This window comes from Panthera uncia, chromosome B1, assembly GCF_023721935.1.
Source record: "Panthera uncia isolate 11264 chromosome B1, Puncia_PCG_1.0, whole genome shotgun sequence".
Classification (NCBI taxonomy): Eukaryota; Metazoa; Chordata; class Mammalia; order Carnivora; family Felidae; genus Panthera; species Panthera uncia.
Genome location: NC_064811.1, coordinates 69,896,451 through 69,909,017, shown reverse-complemented (window position 1 = coordinate 69,909,017; position 12,567 = coordinate 69,896,451). Strand labels below are relative to the sequence as shown.

At 41.0% G+C, this 12,567-nt stretch overlaps 1 protein-coding gene across 5 annotated transcripts in view; it reads left to right on the top strand.

The window, feature by feature from the left end:
• The first annotated feature begins 3 nt into the window (after window positions 1-3).
• SLC10A6 (solute carrier family 10 member 6) overlaps window positions 4-12,567 on the top strand; it is a 34,037-nt gene continuing 21,473 nt past the window's right edge. For all 5 annotated transcript variants that reach the window (XM_049630836.1, XM_049630834.1, XM_049630833.1 and 2 more), the window contains exon 1: window positions 4-623. In XM_049630836.1, the coding sequence (XP_049486793.1) occupies window positions 247-623 (377 nt within the window). In that variant the 5' untranslated portion in view covers window positions 4-246. The remainder of the gene's footprint in view (window positions 624-12,567) is intronic.

Below are 12,567 nucleotides of genomic sequence, written 5' to 3'. Positions count from 1 at the left end.
TAAGAACAGAAGTGGAAAGCCTTACTTACCAGTTTATTATATGTTTCATGCCCATGATAATTACTTTTATAATGCCACTCATGAATACATTGATCAGATTAGGATGAATCACCTGGCTGGCCAATAGCTATTGGAATGACTCTCCATGCATGACTTGGTTGTGTTATTACAAAACGTGGAAGAATAGACCTGCCTAGCTGTTGCAGCAGATGTTCATTTGTCATGCTGTCTTAAGGAGATGAAGAGATGAGAGCAAACTGTTCCAGCAGCTCAGCCTGCCCTGCTAACAGTTCGGAGGAGGAGTTGCCCGTGGGACCGGAGGTACATGGGAACCTGGAACTTGTTTTCACAGTGGTGTCGGCTGTGATGATGGCCCTGCTCATGTTCTCCTTGGGATGCTCTGTGGAGTTCCGGAAGCTATGGTCGCACATCAGGAGACCCTGGGGCATTGCTGTAGGACTGCTCTGCCAGTTTGGCCTCATGCCTCTTATGGCCTATCTCCTGGCCATCAGCTTCTCTCTGAAGCCAGCCCAAGCCGTTGCTGTTCTCGTCATGGGGTGCTGCCCAGGGGGAACCATCTCAAACATTTTCACCTTCTGGGTCGATGGAGATATGGATCTCAGGTAAGTTACACTAGGGAAACCCAGAAGCCCACCCCTGATAGCACTGAAACGTTCATGTTCAAAACCCTGCCAATCTTTAGGTAGAGATTATGGAGTTCAGTCCTGCAAGGAGTTTCCTTTCTGAGCTTAAGATGTACTTTGCTGTGATCGTCTTCTGTTTCACTGGCAACTGTTTCTCTGAGTAGTGGGGTTGGTTCATATGTCATAGGAGAAGCAGGTCTCCGCCTCACCCTGTGGCCCTTCCTAGGCATGAACTCATTCTCACCCACACTGGTAGCTTCCACAGTCCTGGCTCACAGTCTCCCAAGATGTAGGCCGAGAATCCCAGGAAGCTAACGATGGGTTTGTTTGGTAGCTGGAGTGGTGGTGGTAGTAGTGGCGGCAGAACCAGAATGGGACCCTCCATGCTCTCATCAGGTGTTACATTTGAGTCTACTTTAAGAAACAAGTCTTTAGGGGGACTGGATAAAGGAGCTTTAAGGGTATATGATAGACATATCTTGTTTTAAGTGCAGGGGTATGGCCTAATGAGTTGACTTGGAGAGCAACATACAGAGTTTTAGGACTAAGAATGTTATCTTTTTTTTTTAATGTTTATTTATTTTGAGAGAGAGAGAAAGAGAGAGAGAGAACTAGTGTGCATGCCTGAGTGGGGGAGGGGCATAGAGAGAGGGAGAGAGCGAGAATCCCAAGCAGGGTTCACACTCAGCACAGAGCCTTACGTGAGGCTTGAACCCACTGCTGTGAGATCATGACCTGAGCTGAAATCAAGAGTTGGATGCTTAACTGACTGAGCCACCCAGGTGTCCCTAAAAATGTTCTTTCTTGTTGCTTTGCAGACTAAACATTCATCACTAGAATCTAATTCCTTTCATGTAAGTCAGGGACCTTATTTCCAATTATGGTGTAAATAAATGTCCTTGGGAGACATTAGGCTTTATCATCGATTTACACTTTAATGAGGATGAATTAATCACATATCTTTGGGAGTACATGTTTTGGTGCTGAAAAAGAGCATTTGAAGAAAGAGTAGAGAAGTCACAATCAGAAAGATAAAAGCAAAAACAAACAAACAAACAAAAAAACAAAAAAAAAAACCCAGTGGTGTTTCTAGATTCTTTGCTTCCTTATTAACAAACTGTTTCACCTCCTGCCCAGGGGAAGAATGACTTATAAATGTAAATCTTTGTTCAATGTGTGTGCCATTTAGTTGAGATTTATTATGCGATTCACGGAATGAATCAGAGGTGCTGATGGTGCTGGGAGTTCACTTTAGTGAATCAGCTGCAGCTCTGGGTTTCTAGTTCCCTGCATGTGTTGAATGCTTAGCACATGAACATATTTCACCTGTAAATGTTAAGGGGCTCATGCCATGCAGAGGAATTAATCTTCATATGGTAATGTTTTTAGTTACCTACTTACCAGGGACTTGAAAAGAATCACGAATTCAAAACAATGCATTAATTTGCATTGTGGTTTCAAATTCAATAAACTTGATCATTAATGTAATAATTGGAAGATGATAAATATTCTTTCCACAGAGTCTACCTATCAGCGATAAATGCGGGACCTATCTGCTTTTGGAAAGAGAAAGGAAATGTTACTTATTGAATTTGTTGAGGGGCATGAGGTAGATGCTTTCATGTACTCTCTCTTCTTTCTTGGTTCCCATAATAACCTTGTAAGTGACCTTTTATTTTTCTGAATGTTACAGCTGAGAAAATTGTGACTCAGATTGGCTAAGGAGGTTGCCAAGTGCTGCAGCCGAGCATAGAAGAAGGCAGATTTGAAGTCACATCTGTTTCTCATCAGTCTGCCATTTAGGCACATTCTTCCATGAATTTATTAACACAACTCGGTCTTCTGTTCTGAGTAGGAGCATAAATCTTAAACCAGTGTTCTCAAACACTTCTGCTCTGGGAAAGAGAACATTTATTAACTTCATCTTTTCTTAGCCAACATTATAATAAAAGCACTAGTGAGTAGGAAGTCTATAAAAGATAAAACTCATTTTGCTTCCCTTTGCCAACTCTATACCTAATTAGCTTTTCATTTAGTCAAATTATTTAACCTATAAGCCTCCTCCCCATTTCTAAAATGGGGTTAGGGGCGCCTGGGTGGCGCAGTCGGTTAAGCGTCCGACTTCAGCCAGGTCACGATCTCGCGGTCCGTGAGTTCGAGCCCCGCGTCAGGCTCTGGGCTGATGGCTCGGAGCCTGGAGCCTGTTTCCGATTCTGTGTCTCCCTCTCTCTCTGCCCCTCCCCCGTTCATGCTCTGTCTCTCTCTGTCCCAAAAATAAATTAAAAACGTTGAAAAAAAATTAAAAAAAAAATAAAATAAAATGGGGTTAAAATTACCTGTTCCCCACATGACTATATTTTAAGGAGGAAATATACATGCAGGATGCCAGGTACATGCAGTAATTATTAACTATCCCCCCCACCCCTGCCTTTTAAATTGATTCTGAGTCTCACAAACAAAACAAAAAATAAGCAAAATACAACCTGTAAGAAATGAAATTTTAGAATGGTGACTAAATATTACATTTTCAAAAGCTTATAGATATGAGAATAAAATCTTAACTCTCAATAAAAATTGCAAGTCGGAGAAAATTCAGTATTATTGAGTGAAACGATATTGAAGTTCACTACATTTCTTCCCACTTGATTACCAACAAAAATAACTTCTAGGCCAAAAAAATAAAAATAAAGGAGACAGTGCTTGATTGGAATTCTGTTTTCATGCTGGATAAAATTCATGAAGAATTATAACAATAACTTTATTTCACAAATGAGGAAATTGCGGTTTAGCTCTCTGCAGATCTCACATATTTCTCATGCCTTAATTCTGTGCTTCATTCAATCTACCTGTAGTTCTCATGTGTTTGTTCACCCCAAGCAGGGCATTTCAGAATCAACACGTATGAGCCAGTTTCTGCATTCTGTGTATCTGAAGATAATGCTGATCATTGTCCCAGGCATCTGGGCTCAGCATCTAAGCAGTCCCCTGTGGCTCTTTTCAGTCTTCACCTCATTCACTCAATCCGATGTCTAGACCTGTCGCCCATCCTCTTGCTTGTTACTCACAGCCAGTTCTTCCTATTTATCTCCAAGGCCATTTCCTCAGGGCAGGCCCTCATACTTTCTTTCTTGGCCAATGAAAGTATCTTCACAGTATTCTCTCCACCATGGTTTTGTAGTAAGTGGATGAGGCTGGCTCTGGGGTCAGACTATTTATATTTAAATCCTGACTTGGGACCTCTTTCCTGTAGCTGGAAATCCTAACACTTCCCTATGGTATTGTAAAGGGAAAATGAACATGTTAGGCATTTAAAGGCTTCTCAGAATCTAGTAACTTAGGTAGCAACTAAGCCAGGTCTACCCTACTTCTTTGGGTTTATTTCCCAATAAGCACAATGGTCTATAGTCGAAATGGACTATTCACTATTCTCTGAATATACCCCGCACTTTCCCACCTTTCCTTTGCCCGTGTTGTTCCCACAGCCTGAAAAGCCAATTCTGTCCCTTCTAGTCATAACATTATCCTTCATTGTAATTGTGCTAGAAAGCTACTGGCTGGTATGTATGGGGAATCTAAAAAATTATCCTATTCCTTGACTGAGCTCAGCAAACCTTGGCTGGGTTCTTCTACATGTCTGGGGACTAGATAAATGTAGATTGGTCTTGGATGGCCTCATCTGGGACAGCTGGGCTCTCTTCCACATGGTCTCTCATCTCCTGCAGGTTAGCTTAGACCCAATCATATGTCAGAGGCAGGGTTCTGAAAAAGAGGAAGCATATAAGGTCTCTTGATGTCTGGGCTGGAAACCAGTTCATCATTACTTTCCACCACATTCCATTGGCCATTTCCAGATTCAAGGAATGGAGAAGTAGATTCTGCCTCTTGAAGGATGAGCTGCAAAGTCACACTGCAGAGGGCATGGCTAAGAATGGGGTGAAGAATTGGGGACATATTTGCAATCTACTGTCCTAAAGATGGACAGTATTCTTGCCTTTGAGGGTAGGGCATGAAAACTAAGATCTAGCATTACAGAGTAGTAGTAAAGTCTACTCTGGAGCCAGGAAGTAGAACTGTCACTTGCTAACTGTCATGTTGGCGGATTATATAAGTTCTTTATGCTTCAGTTTCCTCACTTCTACAATAGGGGGAAGCATAATCTACCTCATGGATTGTTGTGAAGGTTGAATGAATTAATATATATAAAGTACTTAGAATCTCACCAGGCACAAAATACTGCATGAGTTATTATATGAGGCAGATAAAAGAGAACTGTGTCAGGGTCTGTGTTTTAGTCTCTGCCCAAGGAGCTGTGTGACTTTGAGCAATTTACCTCTCTGGACCTCAGTTTCCTCTTTTGTAAAGTCAATGGGTTAGACTCTCTGAGGTCCTTTTTAAAGAGTATACAGTACATAAAAATCTACCATTTTAACCATTTTTAAGTGTGCAGTTCAGTGGCCTTAGTACACTGTTGTACAGTCACTAACACCCATCCCCGTATCGTTTTCATCTTCCCAAATTGAAACTCTGTACCCACTAAACAATAACTCTCCTTTCCCTTCGGACCTGTCAACCACCATTCGGTCTCTGTGAATTTGACTAAGTATCTCGTACAAGTGAAATCATAAAACTTTTGTCCTTTTGTATCTGGGTTACTTCACTTAGTATAATGTCTTCAGAGTGCATCCATGTTGTATCACATGTCAGAATTTTCTTTCTTTTTTAAGGCTGTATATCATATGTATATAGCGCATGTAGTCATCCATTCATCTGTTGATGGACACATCCGTCATTTCCATCTTTTGGCTGTCGTGAATAATGCTGCTATGCATGCAATGCGTGCAAATCTGTCAGAGTCCCTGCATTCAATTCTTTTGGGTATAAACCAGAAGTGGATCTGAGGTCTTTTTAAGTATTTTGTACAACAGGAAAAGATAAGCAAGTTATAAGGTCTCTGTGTCCCCCTCCCTCCACCCCAGTTTTTAATGTTTCTCCTTAAACTATTTGACAGAGATGGCTTCCCAATCTGTCCCCATAGCATCAAGTATGCAATTCTTATCATCTGTAGGAGGGCGTTTTAATAGCTGATCTCCTAATCCGCCTCACCCACTAGGTCTGTAATCTCCTTGAGGGTTTCTTCAGCTTTGCATACTCAGTGCCAGCCTGATGGTGGTAGGCGCTCCACCGACATTGAGTGAATGACTGAAGGAAAGTTTCTAATTGCCTGTGTGTGTTATAAAAACCCCGCTTGAAATGCAATCAGTTTATTGGTGCAACTCAGGACAGCTGCCACAGTCTTTAGTTTGACAACTTTTGATATACAAGGTCCATACTTACCTGAGGATGTAGTTGTGTCGTGAACTGCAGAGAAAGGATTCTGACCGAGGGTGGTGGTGGAGCCTGAGGGCTTCAGTGGCCAATTTGGACCTTTGACCTTTAAAGTAGCTCTTGGTCCTTTAGCAGACATCTGGCAAATAGAACTTCAGATTCTTCAGGTCAGTCTGACATGGCCCGGTGGAGAGCCAGAGATCATCTTAAGAGACAGAACTTAGATTGAATCCATGTGACTTCATGCAAGTTTTGGTAACTCTCTGTACCTTAGTTTCCTTGCCTATGAAATGGAAACACTATGGGGTGCCTGGGTGGTTCAGTTGGTTAAGCGTCTGACTTCAGCTCAGGTCATGATCTCCTAGGTCGTAGGGGTGAGCCCCACATCAGGCTCTGTGCTGACAGCTTGGAACCTGGAGCCTGCCTCAGATTCTGTGTCTCTTTCTCTCTCTGCCCTTCCCCTGCTCGTGCTCTGTCTATGTCTGTCTGTCTGTCTCTCTCAAAAATGAGTAAAACATTTAAAAAAATTAAAAAAAAAGAAACACTACAATAACATATATGGTTATTGTATAGATGAAAAGATAAAATATATGTAAAAGCATGACGCTTAGTAGGCAGTGTTGAATAAATGCTAGTTATTGTTTTTTTAATTTTTTTTTAATGTTTATTTGTGTGTGTGAGAGAGAGAGAGAGACGGTGTGAGCGGGGAAGGGGCAGAGAGTGAGAGACACAGAATCGGAAGCAGGCTCCAGGCTCTGAGCTGTTAGCACAGAGCCAGACACAGGGCTCAAACTCCCAAACTGCGAGATCATGACCTGAGCTGAAGTCGGACGCCTTACCAACTGAGCCACGCAGGCGCCCCAATAAATGCTAGTTATTGTTATTGAGAAGCAGCAGACAGGAGTAACATTTATATCTGGGAATGGAAAACCTGGCCTTTAACTCTTCCGGGACTGGCTCTGTTCACCTGATATGATAGCATACCCCATGTCTGTCTGCTTAGCCAGATGGTTTTTACTTTTTTTTCTAGTGGAGAAGCAAGTGTGCGTTGTCATAGTTTTGAGTGTCAGAGTTCCTAATTTTATTAGTTTGATACTAAAAGAGGATTTGAATAATTTAAACCCAATGGCAAAATGGTATACTTACACACATTGCATTTTAATATAATGTGTATATAGATAATCTACTTATTTTAAGAGAGGTGCAGGATTTACCTGTTTGTCCAGACTTGCTGAGGCAGTCTCATGATTTTCTGTAATAGTTTGGGGATGATGATGCCATTCTTCTCAGTGCAAGTGGAATCTTGTTTTATTGAAGTCAGCCTTGGCCAACAATTTTCCTATATGTGAACAGCCAAGAGACCCAGTTAGCTACATCCTCCATTTATGCCACACTGGAATTTCATGGCAATAAAACCAAAGGTGTGACTTTGCACTGCACTCACACACATTCACTGTTTACAGTTCTGCGGGTGTTTGTAACAGCTGGCAGAGCACCATCTGTCAAACACCACGGGCTTGGACAGTCATGTAAAGGATGGAAGCAGAAACCTATGTAATTGAGGATATAGAATCAGTCTGCTAGAAATCTCACATTTGCTTCCCACAGTCATGAATCTTACCTTTCTGCTGTTTGTGCCAAAGCAACTCAGTGGAAACATGCTGTGCAATTTCTCCAGAAGTTCAAGATCAGAGTGATGTAATATGGAATTTCTCCCAGGACTTAGTATGAAGAGTCAAGGAATGTAGCATTATTGTAGGCTAAGAGTTGGGAAACGCTTCCCAAACAGCTTCTTTGTGGACAGGGGTTTGAGAACTGTGGCAAACTGCTTTTCTTCCTTTACCTGTTCCTCTAGTTAGGAAGAAGTCTTTGCTCAAAGTAAACATTCTTTTTTTTTTTTTTTTTTGTTGTTTTTGGGAAAGGGAGGGGGGGGGGGGGGGGGGAGGGAGAAAACCAGTGGGGGAGAGGCAGAGAGAGAGGGGAACAGAGGATCTGAAGCAAGCTCTGTGCTGACAGCAGAGAGCCTGATGTGGGGCTCTAACTCACGGCCCATGAGATCATGAGCTGAACCAAAATCAAGAGTCTGACTCTTAACCGACTGAGCCACCCAGGCGCCCCAAAGTAAACATTCTTAATAGGATAGATTACTTTAATTAATTTATTTTTTTGAAGATTTTAAAAATATTTATTTTAGAGAGAGAGAGAGAGAAAACATGAGCAGGGGAGGGGCAGAGTGGACAGAGGATCTGGAGTGGGCTCTGTGCTGACGGCAGAGGGTCTGATGGGGGCTCGAACTCACACACCGTGAGATCATAACCTGAGCCGAAGTCAGAAGCTTAACCGACTGAACCACCCAGGTGCCCCAGGATAAAATAATTTTAAACTTCATAAAGAATAACATATGTACAAGAACTGCTATGACAAGTTTGAAAAAAACGTATGTGGAAGTATTTGCTCTACCACATGTGAAAACTCACTATGAAAACACCGTGTTTAAAAGTCTAGTATTTGATTAGAGTACATTTTGAGTACATTTTGACATGTAACACATAATGAAGTTGGGACTTCAATTTAGTGGAAAATTATTTAGTGAATTAGATTAACACACTTGCCCCTCTTTATAGAAGACAATAGATTAGCCTCTGATCTTCTACCATATAAATTATAAATTTTAGATGAGCTAAAAATATAAATACAAAATATCAACCTAAAAAGAAGTAAAAAGTGGGGACGACATTCAAATACCCTCAGGAGAGGAGATCTTTAACAAGACAAGAAACTCAGAAGCCATTAAAAAAGGGACACATGTGGGGGCGTCTGGGTGGCTCAGTCGGTTGAGCATCCGACTTCGGCTCAGGTCATGATCTCACAGTCCATGAGTTCCAGCCCAGAGCCTGGAGCCTGCTTCGGATTCTGTGTCTCCCTCTCTCTCTGCCCCTCCCCCGCTCATGCTGTTTCTCTCTCTCTCTCTGTCAAAAATAAAAATAAATGTCAAAAATAAAAATAAACATTAAAAAAAATGGACACATGAGAATATCTCAGTGTTCATTATTTATTATGGCAAAATCCATCAGTGTAGTCAAAACCATGCAATAAGCTCGCTGAAGCTATTTGATTACGCATGATCATACATAGTCTAATTTTAAAGGAGCTCCTACAAGTAAAGAAGAAAAAGTCAGACAAGCAAGGCTGCTTGGGAGAGGACATCCAAAAGGTCAGGGACTATGACAGAAAGCACAAGCACATAGACAGTATAACAAGCTATCAGTGAGATGCATTTTTCAATGTTCTCATGAGAATTAAAAGGGATTGATCATATTCAGTGTGGGAAAGATTGTGAAATGTAACAATCTTTTTGTGAAATAATATGGCAGTATCTATTAAAAGTAAAAAACAAACCTTTGATAAAACAATTCCACTTTGAGGAATCTACAGAAATAAAAGAATTATTTCAAGGGAAATACATACAAGAATGTTTATCATCACTTTGTTTATAATGGAAAAACACTCAAAGCAATTTATTCATCCTTAATGAAGTGATTGAAGAAATTATGACATATTTAGATCATGGTGTACTCTTCATTCTTTAAGCAAATGAGTTTAAGCTTCATGTATTGTCCTGAAGGGATACCTATGATTAAGTGGATTAAAAAAGCAACAAGCTACAGAGTAAGGTGTATTGTGTGATTGCTTCAAAGAGAAACAAAGAAAAAGCCTCTATTCATTGAATAAGCAGCAATAAAATAGGATTGCATAAAAGAAAATCTTAGAAGACTAAAAAGAAAATAGAAGATTAAAAGAAATAAGAGGAGAAGGGAAATTATAATCACTTGTGAGTTACCTAAGTCTGGATTTCTGAAAAGGACTCCAATCAGCTAAATATTTGCTCCTCAAAATGTTTTTCACATTTGAACTTGGGAAAGCATGGTTTTAGTTATCTCTTAATTGAAAATTTCTGTTCCTGGATTACGGTTGGGATGTTTACCATTGCAATTCAGTGTAAAGGGATCATTTCACTAAGATTTGCAACGTTCACTTGCAGATATATGACATATGAGGAAGAGCAGAGAGAACATTGTCCTAGCACCAGTGTTTTGATACATTGGTTCATTCTTTGATTTATACATTTATTTGGTATTTAATGAGCTCCTCCAAGATGCTATAGCATGAGACTGCCAGATCCTATGGGTGTGGAGGTCAATATAGTCCTTGCCCTTAAGCAACTCAGAGTTGATAAGTGTACCACACATTGATAGGTAAACAAGCACTTATGTAAGGTACAGTATGTGAGATAATGCAAATAAAAATGTCTACAGGGCAATGGGAGCTGTTCCTCAAGGATGAATATTCTAAGTGCAGAGAGGTACACAGCAGCACTGAGGAAGGAAAAGCCCAAGGCCAGCCAGGGTTGGGCAGAAGATGCTTTAGATACCCCCATGCCGGTGTATGCATTATACTAGATTTACAACAAAGCCTCTCAACGTAAAATATGATACAAAAAAATCCTGAATCACCAGATTGATAGCAGTCTCCCACTGCTATCACTGTGGGAGATATACAGTCTTCCACAAAGATGGAAGGGACATTTGTTTATTTTTTTACTGTGGGAAATGGCAAATATATATAAAAGTGGAAAGAATAGTGAACCCTCTGGTATACTTCACCCAGCTTTAGCAATTATTAACTTATGATCCATCGCATTTCATTTCTGTCCCCACTTACCCAATGGATTTTTTTTGAGGCCAGCTCCACGTATTATTTTGACTGCGAATATTTTAGTATTTGTCTTTGATAGATCGCAAAATATGGCCACAGATTCCTTCCATTCTTGTATGCACCTTCCTTTGTAATGTGATAAGGTTCGTCCTCCCATCCAGATGGGGGTACCTATTCCCCATTCCTTGAATCTGGGCTGGTCTGGTGACTTACTTTGACTAATACAATGACACAGAAGTGATGCCCTATTGCTTCCAAACTGAAGCTTCAAGGGGCTTTACAGTTTCCACTTCTACTCTCCTGGAACACTACTGCCAGAGATTGCCAGGTAGAAAAGGTATATTGAATACATATATAATAACCTTGGGCACATGTCTTTTCATAGTTTTGATAGTACATTCTAGGGATAGATTCCCATAACCTATAGCATTGTTGGGCTAAAGCGTAAACCCATGTGTAATTTATCTATATCGTCAAAGTATCTCATTTTGCAAGTTCATCAGCAATGAATGAGAGTGCAGAGGAGTATTTTTAATATCCTTGAAACAGAGCGGTTGGTGCTTTGCCAAGAGTATGAACACTCTGGTAGAAAATGTCAAAATAATCATAGATGGTTTGTAGGCAAGGTATTAGATGGAAACATTGGTGATCTGTATTATGAGGAAGAACGATGGTGACTTGAAGGCCTGATGAAGTGCTGGAGGACCCTTGTTATCCCTGCAGAAGACCTTAGCCCTGCAGAGGGTCTCCTTCCCCTTGGTGGGCTGGGAGGTGGTTCACCTCCCCGTCTCTTGGCCATTTGGGCCACGGACACAGATTGGACATATACCCTGCACAAAGCGGTCTGCTGTGAGAACTCAAACAATGAATATTAAGAAGTTTCCAGACTCTGGACCTGGATTTGAGGTGGATAAACTCTTGTTTTCCCGCGGGTTGTGTTATGCGATGCTCCATTTGCCTGACCTCATTGAATAGAGCAGCATTAACAGTGTCTAGAAGCAGTTTGTGCATGTTTAGACAGATTGTGTAATTTTCCCCATCAGTTAGAAAATATTTTGTTGGCCTGAAGGATCTCTCATTTCCATTTACCCATTTCCTTTTGATTTATTCTTTCACTGGTTCTGTCATCCAGACAGGGACAAAAGGCAGCTTGGGTTTGGGAGCTGGGGGTGGAGGTGAGCGGAGGAAAGGATGGTTCTGGGGTAGAGGCACAAAACACTGGGGAAGGTTGGATGGTCCTAAGTGGACTTCTTGGGTTTTCATCCTTTTTGATCTACTTTTGGCTTTTAGCCTACATTTGAAGTCTCTCCTTTCTCAGCTTTCATCGAATGTAATCTCCTAGCTCTCCACTCGCTTCTCTGTCTTTCTTTACATGCACGGTGGCCCCTCTCTGGCCCCAGTCCAAAGCAGGAGAGCTCTTTCCACGGCTCTGCTCCCCATGCCCCTGGTCCCATTATGCATGCTTTACCCCTTGCACTGAAGCTATGCATTTTAATGTGTGACTAAGTCCTGTTCTCCAATTAAGACATGTAGAGACTTGGAAAACAAGTCTTTATTAGTCAGAAAAAATAGAAACAACATATTATAAATTGATGAAGCGATAACATTTGATAGGATGCAATAAAAGTACAGTAGTCAAGATACAGAGTCTTTAAAGGTTCTAAACTGATGGATTTTGCTCTAGATATTATGTATTTGCAAATCTTCCAGACCCACAGCACTAACTTTGTTATCTTTTTCACTTGGAGATAATCTCAATAATGACAGAGATAAACAAACCCAGTTGTCTATCAGAAATCATCCCAGCTTTGTTCAACAAAGACCAAAACTCTGTTCTGATCATTCACCTTTGTTTTCCTGGTGAAGTTGTGTGGCTTGGCTA